The 15,932-nt window shown below is 34.3% G+C and overlaps 1 protein-coding gene and 1 long non-coding RNA gene across 3 annotated transcripts; both read right to left on the reverse strand.

Annotated features, from left to right (window-relative positions):
- Window positions 1-205: 205 nt before the first annotated feature.
- Window positions 206-8,918, reverse strand: LOC113495793. 2 transcript variants are annotated; one of them, XR_003400758.1, is made up of 2 exons: window positions 2,207-8,918; window positions 206-1,002 (listed from the first exon to the last, which is right to left on the reverse strand). XR_003400758.1 is itself a non-coding variant. In XM_026874737.1 (2 exons), the coding sequence occupies exon 2, from the start codon at window positions 7,901-7,903 to the stop codon at window positions 4,409-4,411; it is 3,495 nt and encodes a 1,164-aa protein (XP_026730538.1). In that variant the 5' UTR covers window positions 7,904-8,058; window positions 8,461-8,918; the 3' UTR covers window positions 1,963-4,408. The 2 variants fall into 2 exon arrangements, 1 of the variants encoding a protein (XP_026730538.1); XM_026874737.1 differs by lacking the exon at window positions 206-1,002 and having other exon boundaries at window positions 1,963-8,058; window positions 8,461-8,918.
- A 526-nt stretch (window positions 8,919-9,444) lies between these two features.
- LOC113495794 lies at window positions 9,445-13,851 on the reverse strand. Its single transcript, XR_003400759.1, has 2 exons — window positions 13,131-13,851; window positions 9,445-13,008 (listed from the first exon to the last, which is right to left on the reverse strand). It is a non-coding gene; the product is annotated as an uncharacterized LOC113495794 (long non-coding RNA).
- Between the last annotated feature and the right edge of the window lie 2,081 nt (window positions 13,852-15,932).

Below are 15,932 nucleotides of genomic sequence, written 5' to 3' on the forward strand. Positions count from 1 at the left end.
TAGAAAAAAGCGACAGTTTTTTTAACTTGGCTACTGTAATATTTACTAAATATTTTTTTTAAGATCTCAATAGTTGCAAATCCTGCTTAGTCCATCCAGTTGGTTTTGAAGCAAAGTTACCGACAATAACTAAAACAGTTTAATTCCTTTATCACACAGAAGAAACCTTCGCAATGCATAAATAAAGGTATGAAAAAGCATAAACTTCAGTATTAGTTTTTTATTTATTTATGTTATATAAAACTTACATGAAATACATTGTTTACATTACACAAAATTTAGTCACTGAGTAAAACCTCTATGAACTGTGGTGCGGGATCTTGTTGTTGACGTTTGAGGATTACTTTTCATGGATAAATTCAATAAAGATTAATTCACACTGAAAAAACAGCGGGTATACCGGGACTTGAAATACTACAAATAATTTAAATCTTATCTACGTATAAAAAAAGTTCATAGTCATTTGAAGGCAATGGCACTGTGGTCCACTGCGCCTTCAGTTGGGTTTGACCCTAAGAGGCGGCGGAAAGTCCCTGAGGACGAAAAACAGTTTCATTTCAATGATCCCTCCAAGTCTTTCCGCAATTCGAAGCTACCTTTTTAGGACATCCGTCCATTGTTCTAAACTCCGTATGCCAATTTGCAGTCTCTACTCGGGGCTCATCTAGTCCGACTGCAGAAGCTGGTGATTTTGTGGCAAAACTTAGGGGATGCATATGACTGCCAGTTGACAGCGATATCTTTAGTTGCTTAATTGAAATCACAGTTTAATCAAAATGCCAGTGTTCGTCATGCAATACTGAGGAGGGCTATGATTGTGCTGCAAGTTCAGAGGTACTAAACAATTATTGGGTCCCAGCGACACCCTCGCAGGACAATTCTTTGATCCCCGACTGGAACAACGCCAGATGTACGATATTTTATTCATTCTTGAAAAAGTGTGATCTTGTAGAATCATAATCTGGCTGCCGCGATGAGACTTCGTTAGTGTGTATTTAAGGTCTGAAAAGAAATATCCACATATGATAATCTAACCTGTGTAAATACAGTGTTTATGGCAACAACGACTAGGGAGGTCTGACAGCTACCAATGAAAGAAAATACAACATATTTGGTACATTCTAAAACTATATTACTTATAAACATCGTATTCTCTTTAATTGTTGAGGCAGATTTCGTCTTACTATATACAACTCTCTTGTTAAATCACATTTACTATACCTAATAGAAATCTGGGGCAACTCAGGTAAAACAAAATTGCGAGAATTGCAAAGAGTACAAAACAAGATTATTAAAATATTGTTTCGCTATCCATATTTGACACCTACTTATAAAATTTTTGAAGATACAAAATTGATGGATATTAAGCAACTTTATATGTATACCACTTGTATTCTGATAAGAAAAATCTTAGACAAAAAAATTAATACCAATTTATCATTTACCAAAATTTCGGAAGTGTCTACACGTAGTAGACGTCGCCCTAGTTTACTTGTATTACCAAGACCTCGTACAAATTACTCCAAAAGAAACATCACCTATGAAGGAGCAGTTATTTATAATAACTTACCGTCGAACATTAAAAATGTAAGCTCGTTCAACGTTTTTAAATCTCAACTCTCGAAATATATAACAGAAAACTTTTCTTATCCAAAGTCACATTAATCCAATCAAGTAATATAAAAAAGAACAAAATAAAACGTTGTGCGTGTACCTACAATTGTACTCCTAGCTATTTAACATTACCCATTTTGTCGCTTTTATTGTTTTAAACTATCCTTCTGGCTAATGATATTACTTATTGTTATTAGTCTCTAAGTTAAAACTTTTTTACTTATTTATCGGTGGCGGTTAATTAGATAAACTAAATGTTATTTTGTATTCTCATGTAAGTGGCTTTATTGTCTTTTTTGGGAATAAATGATTTAAACCAGATGTGGACCATTTAAAAACAACACAAAATACTGTTATAAAAATAGGGTCATTATTTCTTTATTTATTTGTCGGGAGTACTATCAGCACCCCTTTAAGTGAGATAAATGGTGTTGTGAAAGCGAGACTTCGCTCTACAAGGTAGTGATATACCCCTGGATAGGTCAAATCACAGTTTAATCAAAACACCAGAACTCGACATGCAGTACTGTGGTGGACTGTGGTTGTGCTCCAAGTTGAGGGGTCTTAAGACATTGTCGGGATGGAGAGAGACCTTCGCGCGACAGTTCTTCGAAAGCCGACTGGAACAACACCATACGCGGGACAATTTGTTTGCCCTTGAAAACGTGTGTTCTTGTAGAAGCAAAAGCTGGTTGCCACGCTGAGACTGTGTTAGTATGTACTTGAGATCTGTAAACAAATGACACATATAAGAGAGTGCTTACTTGCGAAAGAACACTCTTTATGTTTATACATACTTAGGTATACTCAATTCGCACTGCATTCAAGGCGGACGCTCGCATCATACGAAACTATGATGTATCTTTTTTCAATAAGAGCGGTATTACGATGGATATTATCGCAAAGCTATTGATGATGATGACTTTTCTCAAAGGGTTTTGAACACAATAAATACATAAAATCCACATCGATATGTTTAATTCACACCAATTTAAAATATTACATTTAATTACGTACAGATTGGATAATATGTGAGACACTTAATACTTATTTTTATTGAATACCTCGTTGATATCAACATTATTATAATATGAAAAATCTGCATATCAAGAAGACATAGAAATAGTTATGTAGTAAATATTTCAAGTAAAAAGATAGAATTCGGATAATCCGTTGATTTGAATTTTGTTTTAGATTTTATACACAAAAACATATTTTTTTTACTCTGCTACAATATTCTTTGTAAATTCTGACCAAGTGTAAAAGTTTATAACTAACAATATAATCGTTAATTACATTACAAATACTAACATACAAAAAATTAGTATGTATTCACGATTCAATGCATCACCATTAAAAACGTCAAAATGTACTACATAATACTTATTTTAAAACATCCATTCAAACGAATGCTCCTACATGTTGTATATATAAATGTAGGGAGACTAGTAATTCTTAATTACGCTTTCTAATAACTAATAATCTACACCCGGTTCCACAAAGCTGAACAACAGAGTCTGTTGTCCAATCTATTGATCGCGACAATTTTTTGACTAAGATCTAATCACAGCGCTTAACACGAGATCTAACAGATAATGTCCCGGGCCTAACTACTAGGTTATCACTACTTCGATTACATTTATTAAATATGTTCTACTGAAATTATGAAAGTGAACATGTTTGATAACTTTCACTTAAAAACTACAAAAGTTTGGCTTAGAGATCATTCTTTAATCATTATTAACACAGTAACTTACAAAATGGAAGTTTTCGCGTCCCTCGGAGACGCTTTCAATATTTATAAACATAAGATATGTACTTAACTAAATATAAATCTATCCAAAATTATATTTTTGTTCAAAACAATTCTAAATCACGACTAGTTTGAGATCCAATATCACATTGATCGTTAATTTCGTCTTACTAATTAAAATTAAAAATCTCTTCGAGTATTTTTATATTTGGCATTGGTTAAAATCATTACCAAATTGGAAGTATATGAGAATATACTATATACCATATAGTATGAACGTTTATAGAACCTTAAGCGTTTTAGGTTCTTTGATTTAACTTTTAGTTATTTTAAGTATTGGTTTAAACCAGCGCTAAAACGACTAGATTATCACATAATTACTTAAGACTAGAATTTCGAATTCACGAACACTTAATTAAAAAATATAAATATATCAAAATGAGATCTCAAGTTTTATCACTTTTAATTTGCAATCAGTGCCAAGACGTTAATTATAAGGAAGATTTAGTCTAATGACTCCTAATACAGACATGAAAATCTACTGATTATAAAAAGTTTTACCAACGTTCCTACTTATAACCCCTGTTGTGTAAATCACAGACTACTCTCTTATAGATTTAAGCTTACACGTTCGAAATAACCAATTTCTTTTCGAGTTAAGAAACTGTCTGTACCACAAAGAGGTTTTTATCTAATATTTTTCATAAAAGGTCAGAATGCGTACATTATATAACACATACATTTATCAAAATCTACATCTTTAGTATACACAAGTATTGTAATCGACATCGAATACACGAATGGCGTAAAATCTCAAAAAGTCTACATCTAAGCACACCCATACAAAAGGACGAGTATATTTAGAAAGTCTTCCGTTGCTTTACGAGAATCTTCCATACGAAGTTCGAAGGCAATATTCAGTACCCTGCAGAAAATATCTCGGTAAGCCTACTCACTCTTATGCATATATCGCCTTTATCACCATGTTTGTGCGAACATTATGACATTTTGGTCTGTTTCCATATTTAATCATTCTACAATTTATTCAACGTTAAAAATTTCGTATTGGGGAATTTCTGATTCTACATCCATATTATTATTATTATATTTGGCCTGAGCTTCTCCGCTCTCTACGCAAATTGTGACGTACTTTTCTCCAACCGCTAGCGTGTTCAAAAACATAATTTTGCACACATTTATAGCCTTCCCGTTAAGGTAGAAGACGTAGGAGTATACGTATTCTAGTTTTAGCCGACCAGTCCTCCAGTTGTCAAAGTATGAGATCCAGGTCTTATCTTTCTTTGCAACACATTTTGCAATGAATTGTCGTCTTTCTTCCCAATTTTTACAAACGTTCCAAAAATAATCGAAAATTTTTACTCTGGCTTCTCTAGAAACTTTATGATAGCACTTATCATTGCATTTGCAAGGAGGCTTCATCATTCGGCTCGCCATGGCAGATGTCATCTTGGATACATTAGAGTGGTAAGTCACTATTTCCAATTTACCCTCTGAGTTGATAATTTTCCTTGATATACTTGTAATGGTACATGGAGGTGTACTGGTGGCATTCCTTCCATGCTCTTTTCTAGTATCTATTTGGTTATGAACTGCGACAGTCTCTTGTGTAGAATTTTGTTCATTTGTTGAATTTACGTGGCTTAACCATTGGAAATTATTGCAATAATTATGGTCGAAGGGTGTAAAGTATATTTTTACGGGCGTGTCGATTTTCTTGGAGTTATTATTTTTACATGTTTCCGTATCTATCACTTCTATAACGTCGTCATCTGGCACTTCTATAACGTCTTCATCGGGCACTTCAATAATGTCTTCATCTAGCAGTTCAATAATATTTTCTTCTTGAGTCACCACGACTTCATCTCGTGACACCATGATTTCGTCTTGGGACACGAGGATTTGATCTTGTATCGCCAGGTTGTCATCTTGCGGTACCATGTTTTCATCTTGTAACGCCATGCTTCCATCTTTTGAAACTACATTGCCACCTAGAGACGGCGTATTGTCATCTTGTGACGCCTTTTTATCGTTTTTTGACGGCTTACTTTCACATTTTGACCTCAGGTTTTCATCTTGTGAAGCTAGTTTATCATGTTGTGATGCCTTACTTTCATATTTGGAGCTTATATTTTCAATTTGTGATGTCTTGTGTTCATGACTTGACGCCTTATTTTTATTTAGTGTCGCTGCACTATTACTTTCTGACGCTTTATTTTCATGTATTAACCTCATACTTTCATCTTGTGTCACATCTTGTGTATTATCATGTTGGGACGTCTTATTTTCATACTTTGAGCCTGTGTCTTTGTTTTGTGACTTCATACTATCACACTGCGACGCTTTACTTTCATACTGTGATGTGTTCTCAGCTTGTGACGCGAAGTTGTCATATTGTGACGCTTTATTTTCATGTTTAGACCTAATGTTTTCTTCTTGTGACGCAATAGTATCATGTTGAGAAGCTTTATTTTCATATTTTGAGCTAATGTTTTCATCTTTTGAGGCTACATTGCCACATTGTGATGCTTTATTTTCACGCTTTGAACTCATTTCTTCAACTTGTGACGCCATACTATTATATTGAGACCCCTTACTTTCATATTTCGGGTCCATGTTTTTATGATTTGATGCCACGTTTTCATATTCTAACGTCATGTTGCTATATTGTGACGTCACATTTTCATCATGTGACGGCTTGTTGTTATATTGTGCCGTCATGTTGCCATCCTGAGTTAACCCGTTGTTATATTGAGATGCCATGTTGTCGTATTGTGGCCCCATATTTTCATATTGTACCGACACGTTGTCATCTTGTGATACCCTGTTGTCATATTGGGGGGCACTGTTGTCATATTGTGACATAACTTTTTCGTATTGTGACGACCTTTTTTCATATTGTGCCGACATTCTGTAATCTAGTGGTTCCATGTTGTCATATTGAGGCGCCATGTTGTCATATTGTGGACCAAGCTCTTCATGTTGTGATGACCTTTTTTCAGATAGTGCCGTCATACTGTAATCTCGTGGTACCATGTCGTCATATTGAGGTTCCATATTGTCATATTGTAGACCAAGCTTTTCATATCGTGACGACGTTTTCTCATAATGTGCCGTCATTTTGTAATCTTGTGGTACCCTGTTGTCATATTGAGGCGCCATGTCGTCATATTGTGGGCAAAGCTTTTCATGTTGTGACGATATTTTTGCAGATAGTGCCGTCATACTGTAATCTTGTGGTACCATGTTCTCATATTGAGACTCCATGATGTCATATTGTGACGATGTTTTGTCATACTGTGCAGTCATCTTGTAATCTTGTGGTAGCCTGTTGTCATATTGAGGAGCCATGTTGTCATATTGTGGCCCAAGTTTTTCATATTGTGCCGTCATTCTGTAATCTTGTGGTACTATGTTGTCATACTGAGGCACCGTGTTGTCATATTGAGGCCCAAGCTTTTCACATTGTGTCGACCTTTTTCCATATTCCGTTATACTGTAATCTTGAGGTACCATGGTGTCATATTGAAGCGCCATGTTGGCTTGTTGTGACAACCTTTTTTCATATAATACTCTCATTTTGTAATCTTTTGTAACACTGTTGTCATATTGTGACGTCCTGTTTTCATATTGTAACGCCATGTTGACATCTTGTAATGCCATGTTGTCATATTTCAATGCTATGTTTTCACATTGTGGTAGCATGTCTTCATCGTGTGACCTTCTGTTGCTATCTTGAGATGTCTTGTTGTGATATTGTGGCAGCATATTATCATATTGTGACGTATTGTTTTCTTCTTGTGACCCCATGTCGACATCTTGTGATATCATATTGTTATATTGTCGCGCAATGTTATCATGTTGTGACATTCTGTTTTCATATTGAGACGCTGTGTTTGCATCTTGTGACCCCGTATTGTAATCTTGTGTTGTCAAGTTTTCATAATTCTGCGCGACAGTATCATGTTGTGATACTCTGTTTTCATAGTGTGACGTTGTGTTTTCATCTTGGGGTGTCAAGTTGTCATATTTTGGAGCCACATTATCATATTCTGACATTCTGTTTTCATATTGTGACGTATTTTCATCTTGTGACCCCATGTTATCATCTTGTGTTGTCAAGTTTTCATAATTTGGCGCCAAGTTGTCATGCTGTGACACTCTGCTCTCATATTGTGACGTATCGTTATCATCTTGCGATCCCATATTGTCATCTTGTGATGTCAAGATGTCATATTGAGGCGCCAAGTTATCATGTTGTGACACTCTGTTCTCATATCGTGACGTTGTGTTTTCATCCTGTGACCCCATATAGTCTTGTGTTGTCAAGTTTTCATTATTTGGCACCACATCATCTTGTTGTGACACTCTGCTTTCACATTGTGACGTATTGTTTCCATCTTGTGATGCCATATTGACATCTTGTGTTGTCATGTTGTCATATTGTGGCGCGATGTTGTCATCTTCTGTTGTCACGTTGGCATATTGTGACTCAATATTGGCATACTGAGACGCCATGTCAACATCTTCAATGTTTTCATTTTGTGACTGCACCTTTGCTTCACCCCTTGGCGAATCGGTATTTTTTGTTTCAACATTATCGACCGCAATATTCTCATTCTCGTACCCATATCTTGTTTCTACGAACCAAATCACTGATCCACGCTCTGCATCTGAAATGAAATTTCAGGTTAGCTTAGTTTACTACAAAAAACGTCTTGTGCGCGTACCTTAACATCGAAAAATAAAGAAATACTCAATGTAAAAGAAGATGGACTTCGTTTATGACGTCCATTTACTTTTACAATAAACTTGCTTTGTTGGAAGTTGTAGTTGCATCTTAACATTGTTGTAAATCAGCTTAACCTCGATAAATTTCCGAAAATACGAGTCGACCTGAAAATAAAATCGTTTCCAAACGCACATCTGTGATGATTATTACTTTATTGTAGACAACTATACTGAAAAACAGGTAAGAAATATTGTGTAAAGATAAACCACACGCACAAGTTTTTGTATCTATAACAAGATACGTATTTATCTTACAAGTAATCAGAAAAAAAATATAAAAATACCTTTAGCAAAACATATTATTTTTTAATCATATTGAAACTTTGTAATACATTCCATCAGTTGTACGATACAATTTAGGTGGGGGGTGGTTGTGGACAGTTCTCGCCATCTCTATGGCCCCATCAGCAGACAGAGTGAGCTTAGCTTCACATTTAGTTGACCATTTTTTGGAACAGTACTGATTACGAAATGTTTTACCACTCTTTGAATAAGTATACTTCTGGTATAGTGTCACACTTTTTCCATTTAGATTGATCACTTCATAAGTCATATCTGTAAATTGAAATTACATTTTATGGATGAAAAAATAGTGACTGTAAAACTACTCCTTTCGGAAATATAATTAGTGTTATATTTGGTATCTCTCTCTATCTCATATTATGAGTTTGGCCTCGGAAAATCGTATTTTTTTGAAAGATTTTTATACATTTAAAAACATTTTATTGTACAATAATATAATAGACATTCTAGAATTTTAAACATTTAGCTCCGTAATTATCTAAGCACTTTAAACTTTATAGTACTGCCCATCCTTAGTGCGAAATATGGACGGTGGGGGATGGTTGTGGATGTTATTAACCTCTTCTATTTCCCCCATTTCATTAAGCTTGAGTTTAGCACGACATTGAGTTGTCAGTTTCTTCGAACAGTACTTGTTGCGGCGAGAAGATCCCTGTCTAGAAAATGTATGGTTCTCGTAGTAGAGAACAGAACGTCCGTTTACAGAGATCATCTCGTAGTGCTTGTTAAATGTTCCTGTAAATTGAAATCGAATTGAATGAAGTGAAGGCACTAAAACTGAGGTTTGTACTTAATGGAATGTCGATTTCAAACTTTAAGGTAGTTTGGACGTTAAGCGGTTGTCTTCGTTTTGTTTATCCTGAAATTTGGATAAAAACAATGGTATATTATGAAAGCCTTTACCCTAATCGCATGATTAATTGGACAAAAATGGACTACCGAAAAAAATGAGTAACACCAGTATGGTTTTTACTTTTTTATTCAGGCTCGATATATTTTTATTAATTGTCTTCCAAAACGCAAATTATTCTGCTAATGTAAAGTATCTTCCGTCTGAAGTCCGCATCAACTTCGGAGGGGGGTGATTATGGTCCAGTCTTTGAGTCTCAATGCCCCAGTTCGGGCCCAGAGTTAGCTTCGCCGGACAATTTATTGAGACCTTCTTTGAACAATACTGGTGGCGGAAACCCCGGCCCTTCTTTGAAAAAGTATAATCTTTATAGAAAAGCACCCGTCTACCATTGACAGAAATCTGCACTAAACTGTCACAATTTATTACTGCAAAAAAAATTAACATAGCATCGTTACTCATAATATAGAATAAATAGTAGAAGCGTAGACATTATTTTTATTATCATTCGGACAGTATTTTAATTTTAGAGTTTTGTATTCAAAAGGTAAAGTCAGAACCCTGTTACAGAGGCACCGCTGTATGTCTGTCCACCCGACTGTCCGTCACCAAGCTCTATTACAGGAACCGTGATAGCTAGACATTTGAATTTTTAACAGACGGTATGTTTCTATTTCTCCTATAACGTCATATATGTAGTTTGGGTATTTGTTATAGATTTTAGTTCAAGTAAAAAGCAAAATGATTCCTACTTCATTTATTAAAAAAAAAAACTGAATATCGTTTCGTATTTCTCAACATCCAGTATATTTGGCAAAGCTTTCATCGTTACAAAATGACACTGGAATGCCCCAAAGTGAGTTTTAAATATTGTAAACAACAAAAGATTCAAATACCAATATTTAGGGAGTCGTGTATTTGGTATCAATGTTTGGTGGTGATTTTATTTTACCTATAGCTTGAAGTATCTTCCATCGGATTTACGGAAGAGCGGTGGAGGGGGGTGGTTATGATCGGTTCTCGCTGACTCTATAGCCCCATCCTCAGTCAGTCTCAGTCTTGCTGGACAATTCCTTGATTTCTTTTTCGAACAGAATCTATTAAGCGACCTTACACCACTTCTCGAAAATGTATAATCCTTATATAGAATTAGGGAAGCCGGGCCAATGTTAATGGTATCATAGTCGTATGTGTCTGTAAATAGAAAAAATGAGCAAGAAATTTACTTGTAACCCTGACTGACATTGCATTTGAACATAAAAATCTTAGTTTATGTACGCATCAACACTACGAGGTAGGTAACGAGGCTAAGAATTGATAGATTCGTTCGGATATGGATATTGGTTAGGATAGATCAGTTGATATTGACAGTTTGATTAATTAAAGAGATTCGTTAAAAACATGACGAACAAATTAACATAAAATAGAAAAACTAAATCACAAGTACCGCCTGTCAAGAGTCAAGAGACCATGCATTGTTATCAGCTATATTTAATGCATCTTCCATCGAAAGCAAGAAGGATTCTTGGAGTGTGTCCGGTAATAATTATTGTATTTTCATTTTCATTTATTTATTTCTTAGTACTTGTTATTACATACAGATGTTTAAATTTTATATTATAGTTGCACATATACTACCGTATCAGGTGTAGAAATATTATAATTTTACAATAAACACTACTTTCTATACTAGAATTTCTACATTAACATACTTAATCCGAAAGTTACGGTTATATTTAGAAATAATTTACAATAACTATTATTTATCAAACTTATAATCTATGAATTCTCTAACAGAATAGAAGCACATATGTAAAAGCCAAGTAAATATTGCACGTCTAAATTTATTTATAGGCAGTTGTCTGATCTGTGCTGGCAGCTTATTAAAAATTGTTGTTGCCATACAAGAATAAACAAATACAAAAATTTCAATTTTATTTCGTAGTGCTTTTTCTTAGATAACGTCCATCGTTGTTATAATGACCGTCTTTACTCATATTGCCGCTGGCAGAATATAAGAAAACGCACTTCATTACAATCAAGACAATAAATATATGAACATAGTTTAATGAAAAGTAAACTAAACATAGAATATAGAAAACAAAATGTGTAACAATCGCTACTTAGCACATGAGTTAGGTATTTCACACTTTTCAACAAATCTACATCGCTTTTGATTCTGGCTTAGCTAACAACCTTTATTATTTTTGTTTTGGCTGGCCATCGATATTCCCGAACACTGATTACAAAGATCTACTTCAAATCTAATTGCGTGGTAAAAAAAATACCACTAACTATTTAATTATTATTTTAATTTGTAATATTTTCCATCGGCTGTAGGAACCAGGATGGGAGGCGGGTGGGTGGTTGTGATCAGTCCTCAGTCCGAGTCAGATTGGTCTGACACTGTTTGGCCCACTTCTTCGAAGAATAGAAATGACGTACGTTTTCGTGCCCCACCTCTAGAATAGGTATGATCCTCGTAAAGTATCACTGATCTTCCGTTTACATTGATGCTCTCGTAAGCGCTGGCTGGAAAAAAAAACTTATTAATACCAATTAATTAATACCAGTGGAAGCGTGACAGCACACTATGTCGAGCGGCGTCTCTCTTCCACAACTCCTATAATATTACTTTTTAGGCAATGGTTGGCTGTCTGTACATTAAGACTTGCATTAAGATGAAAGTGAACGTGAATAAAAACGACGCAGATAAAAAACCACCTGTTACACTTAAAATAATGAAAGAAACAGTTCATAACATTTATTGGGTTTTTTTTATAAAATTTTACAACTGCGAAACTATAAACACTTTCCTACTTTTAATCGAACAATGAAAATAAACATAAAAAATAGGCACTTGAAGACACCGACAGCGGCAACAGCACTGATAGGTTTTGTAAAGAAATAAAACGAATACAATGTTTTGTGAGTTTATAGTAATGTAATACATAACGGGCACGAAATTAATGATATAACATTTTGGTTAGGATTTGCGAATATTTATTAAGTACATGTACCTAAATATATTTTGAATATTATTTTTTTTATTGTTATTAAATCCAGTCAACCAGTTTTAGGAGGTATTTTTATTTATATTTTTTTATGTACAGGACTCTAACTATTCTACGGCGGAGCCTTTTGTTAAATGTAGTAAAAACTGATGGCTACCATTCTTAAATAAAAAAGCGGAAAGAAGATAAGATTTAAAAACCAATAAGATTTCGGTCTTCACTAATCTCTCCCCTTAGCTATAGCGTAATGGTTCAAGGGACCTACCACCACGTCTTAAAGTAAGACATAAACAGACCAACCGACCTATGTCGTACAAATCGTTGTCACGATTCCACACCTTTCATAACATTGCTTGAGGTGGCGCAATTGATAAAGGAGGTTGCTCTTTCTCTTCTTGGTGTATACAGCACCTTACACAATCTCAATCAGTTCAGTTTAATATACTCGCCAAATGAGGTTTTATGGAAGACAGGCGGTTCGTGATTATGGTTGGTGTCTGCAGACACTAATTGCCCAGCATCGTTCAGTTTTAATTTTGCATTGCACTTCCCCCGTCGTTTCCTTGAACATACTAGGTTGCCCTTGCCCGGAGCTTGTGAGTATGTGTAGTTCCTGTACCTCACGATTGACTTGGAATTCGGCAACCGCAAGATCTCCAGCCTGTCTGAAAATTAAAAACTAGATTTTACCATCAGCTGATTCTTTTGAGGTATTTTGTATTATATGAGAGAATAATAACGTTAACTTTCAGAATTAATAAGCTTCAGAATATGAAATGCACCATACCTTATTAACAGCAGAAGGTAAAAATACGAACATACGAGTAATGCAATCCTTTTTATGTCAGGCTTCTTCTTAGACCGTGTTTCTTCTCTTTTATTTTATTGTAAATCTTAATGAAATTACAAAAAAAAACATGGTTATTGTAAAACGTTTATTAACACTGCAAGATGAAAAAGTGCACATAACATTAAAAAAAAATCACAAATCAAACCAGGTGCATTGCAATGGGCATAAGACCACATAATAACATGAAAAAGCGCGGAAAACTGTTTTTTACGACTCTAAACTTTCAACACGTTGTTTTAAAGTCTATTTTCGATTGTTATAAAAATCCCTTTCTCTACGCTTCGCTATTAGTGTTCCGGCCCGTAACTACATTATTTAAAATCACACACGACATCAAAACACATTGTCTAATATTTATAGATAGCGAAATAACATTTTTTTCCTACGTAGTTGTACAAAAGGTACATAGAGACAACAAGCTAGACTAGACATTAATAGTTGACTATATTTTTATTTGACTATATTAAACCTTTTTATTTTAAGGACCAAAATACATTTAAGAGCTAATAAATGTATGAATACACTTGAGACTAGATCTTTTATGTTGGAATGAAGCCGCAACAGTTCGGCAGTAGAAATAAATACTACAATTAATCCTACTAATGTTATAAACACGAAAGTTTGTATGGATGGATTTATGAATGTTTGTTACTCTTTGACGCAAAAACTACTAAATGGATTTTAATAAAACTTTTCAATAACATAGCTTATACATCAGGACAAAACATAGGCTACAATTTATAAAGATCTTATGCGAATCGTCCGAAATACGACGATAGGTGTCAATTAGGTCGAAAAATATACACCATCAGATCAGCGAGATATTCTGGCTGGCGCAGCCAAAACCGCAAGAGTAACATACACGTATGTAATGAATGATGGAATAAGGCTATCTTAAATAGTGATATAAAACCCGCTACAGTATATCTTATGCGTAAGCCTTTATAGTCAAATACTTAGCGAAAATAGTGAACCGTAACTACAATAAATATTGATATTTTGTTTAAAATGCAAATTTAAGGTAAAAAATATACTTTAATCGCTTCTAGCTGTCACCTCTTAATATATGTATTATTACTCAAAATTTGTGAAATCGAGATAACATGTACTCTGCTATCTCGCTTTTACAAATGTAATAATTATAATGGTATAATGTAACTGTAATGGTAATATTGATGAACGGAGTCTCGTCAAGAGTCCTGCTTTAAGAGCGCATAAGGTCTAGCTAGACAGTTTTCTTAAAATTACCTTTGCCTAGATATTTATCTAAAAAGACGCATGCTCTAGCAGATATAATTGGTAACACTTTTTTTATTGAAATTCACAGATTAGTGAGCGTATGGAGTAGTAAAGTCCAAGTTTACAGCGGTATTCATCCCTACTAATATTATAAATGAAAGTAACTCTGTCTGTCTGTTACGCTTTCACGTCTAAACCACTGAACTGATTTTAATGAAATTTGGTACAGAGGTAGAGTTGACCTTGAGATAGAACATAGGATAGTTTTTATCTCGGACTCTTGAAGAGTTCTCTTGGAAACGCGATATAACCGACCTCGAGGCGGGCGAAAAGAAAAAGAGAAAGGTAAATATTCAGTTATAATTAATATAGCTCATCTTTGTGACGGTAACAGTTAAAGCTGCCCTAATAAACAATCGCTTGCACTTGACTCGACGCACATAATGAGGTAGACGTAAGTCATGGTTTATTTTTTTTAATTTTATTACTACTCCATCTGTTTACTACTCCGTGTCACTTAAACATTAGAAAGGAATAACTTGCTTTGGTATTTATTCATGTGGTCGACTTAGTCGAATTACATTATACTTTTATGGATATTTTACGTCAATATTAATAATATGAATGTCATGTAAATTACCCTAATTATACTCTTTTTTTTTTGGTCTTCTTTCACAGTTATGTTTTTATTACTTCAAAATACTTTCTATTTAATCCTTAAAGACTTGTTTAAGCGAAGCGAAGTATCATCTACACTATCGCGAGATGTGAGATGAGTCTAGATGATACTTTTCTACCAGGTGACATACAAATATCTTTTAAAGTAATATTATTGCAATTGCGGAAGAGTGAGAGCGCACTTCACTGCGGAAAGCGGCGTCTCCCTTCCACAACTGGGCCCAAATTCTGCTATTTACAATGGTATATGAACGAATGGGAATTTGGATAAAATTGGCACTATTCGTATTATTCTAAGCATTTTTCCGAAACAATAATTGAAAACTCAGTGCGGGGGAACACTCACGGTCAATGTAATAAATATCCAATTATTGTGTTGGCAAAATGCCTAAGTAATAGATTCGAATTTAATCCAATTGCCATTCATTCATTGGCCGTCTATTAATATATCTGTTAATAACAGAGTATCGGGTCCCAGGTGGTGGGCCTCCAGTGTTGCACTATATTTGTCGCCTTACCTAATTGAAATCTGATTAATTACTATACTAATATTCAAATTGAGTATTATAATATTGTAAATATAACTGCATTGTTTAACATTATACCTAAGCATCTTCTACTTCTGAATTAAACCACTATGAATATGTATTAATATCTTATTAAATTTCATGGCATCATTACTTTCGAACACATTTAAAAAACATCATTATTATTATCAGGAATTTTAACAAAAAGATATTGACTAGATTATTGGTCTAACTTCTTATTGCTGTTGTGAATATTATATCCTAAATATAAGTTTGAATAACGTATTACGTCTAT

Source organism: Trichoplusia ni, chromosome 7, assembly GCF_003590095.1.
Source record: "Trichoplusia ni isolate ovarian cell line Hi5 chromosome 7, tn1, whole genome shotgun sequence".
NCBI classification, from domain to species: Eukaryota; Metazoa; Arthropoda; class Insecta; order Lepidoptera; family Noctuidae; genus Trichoplusia; species Trichoplusia ni.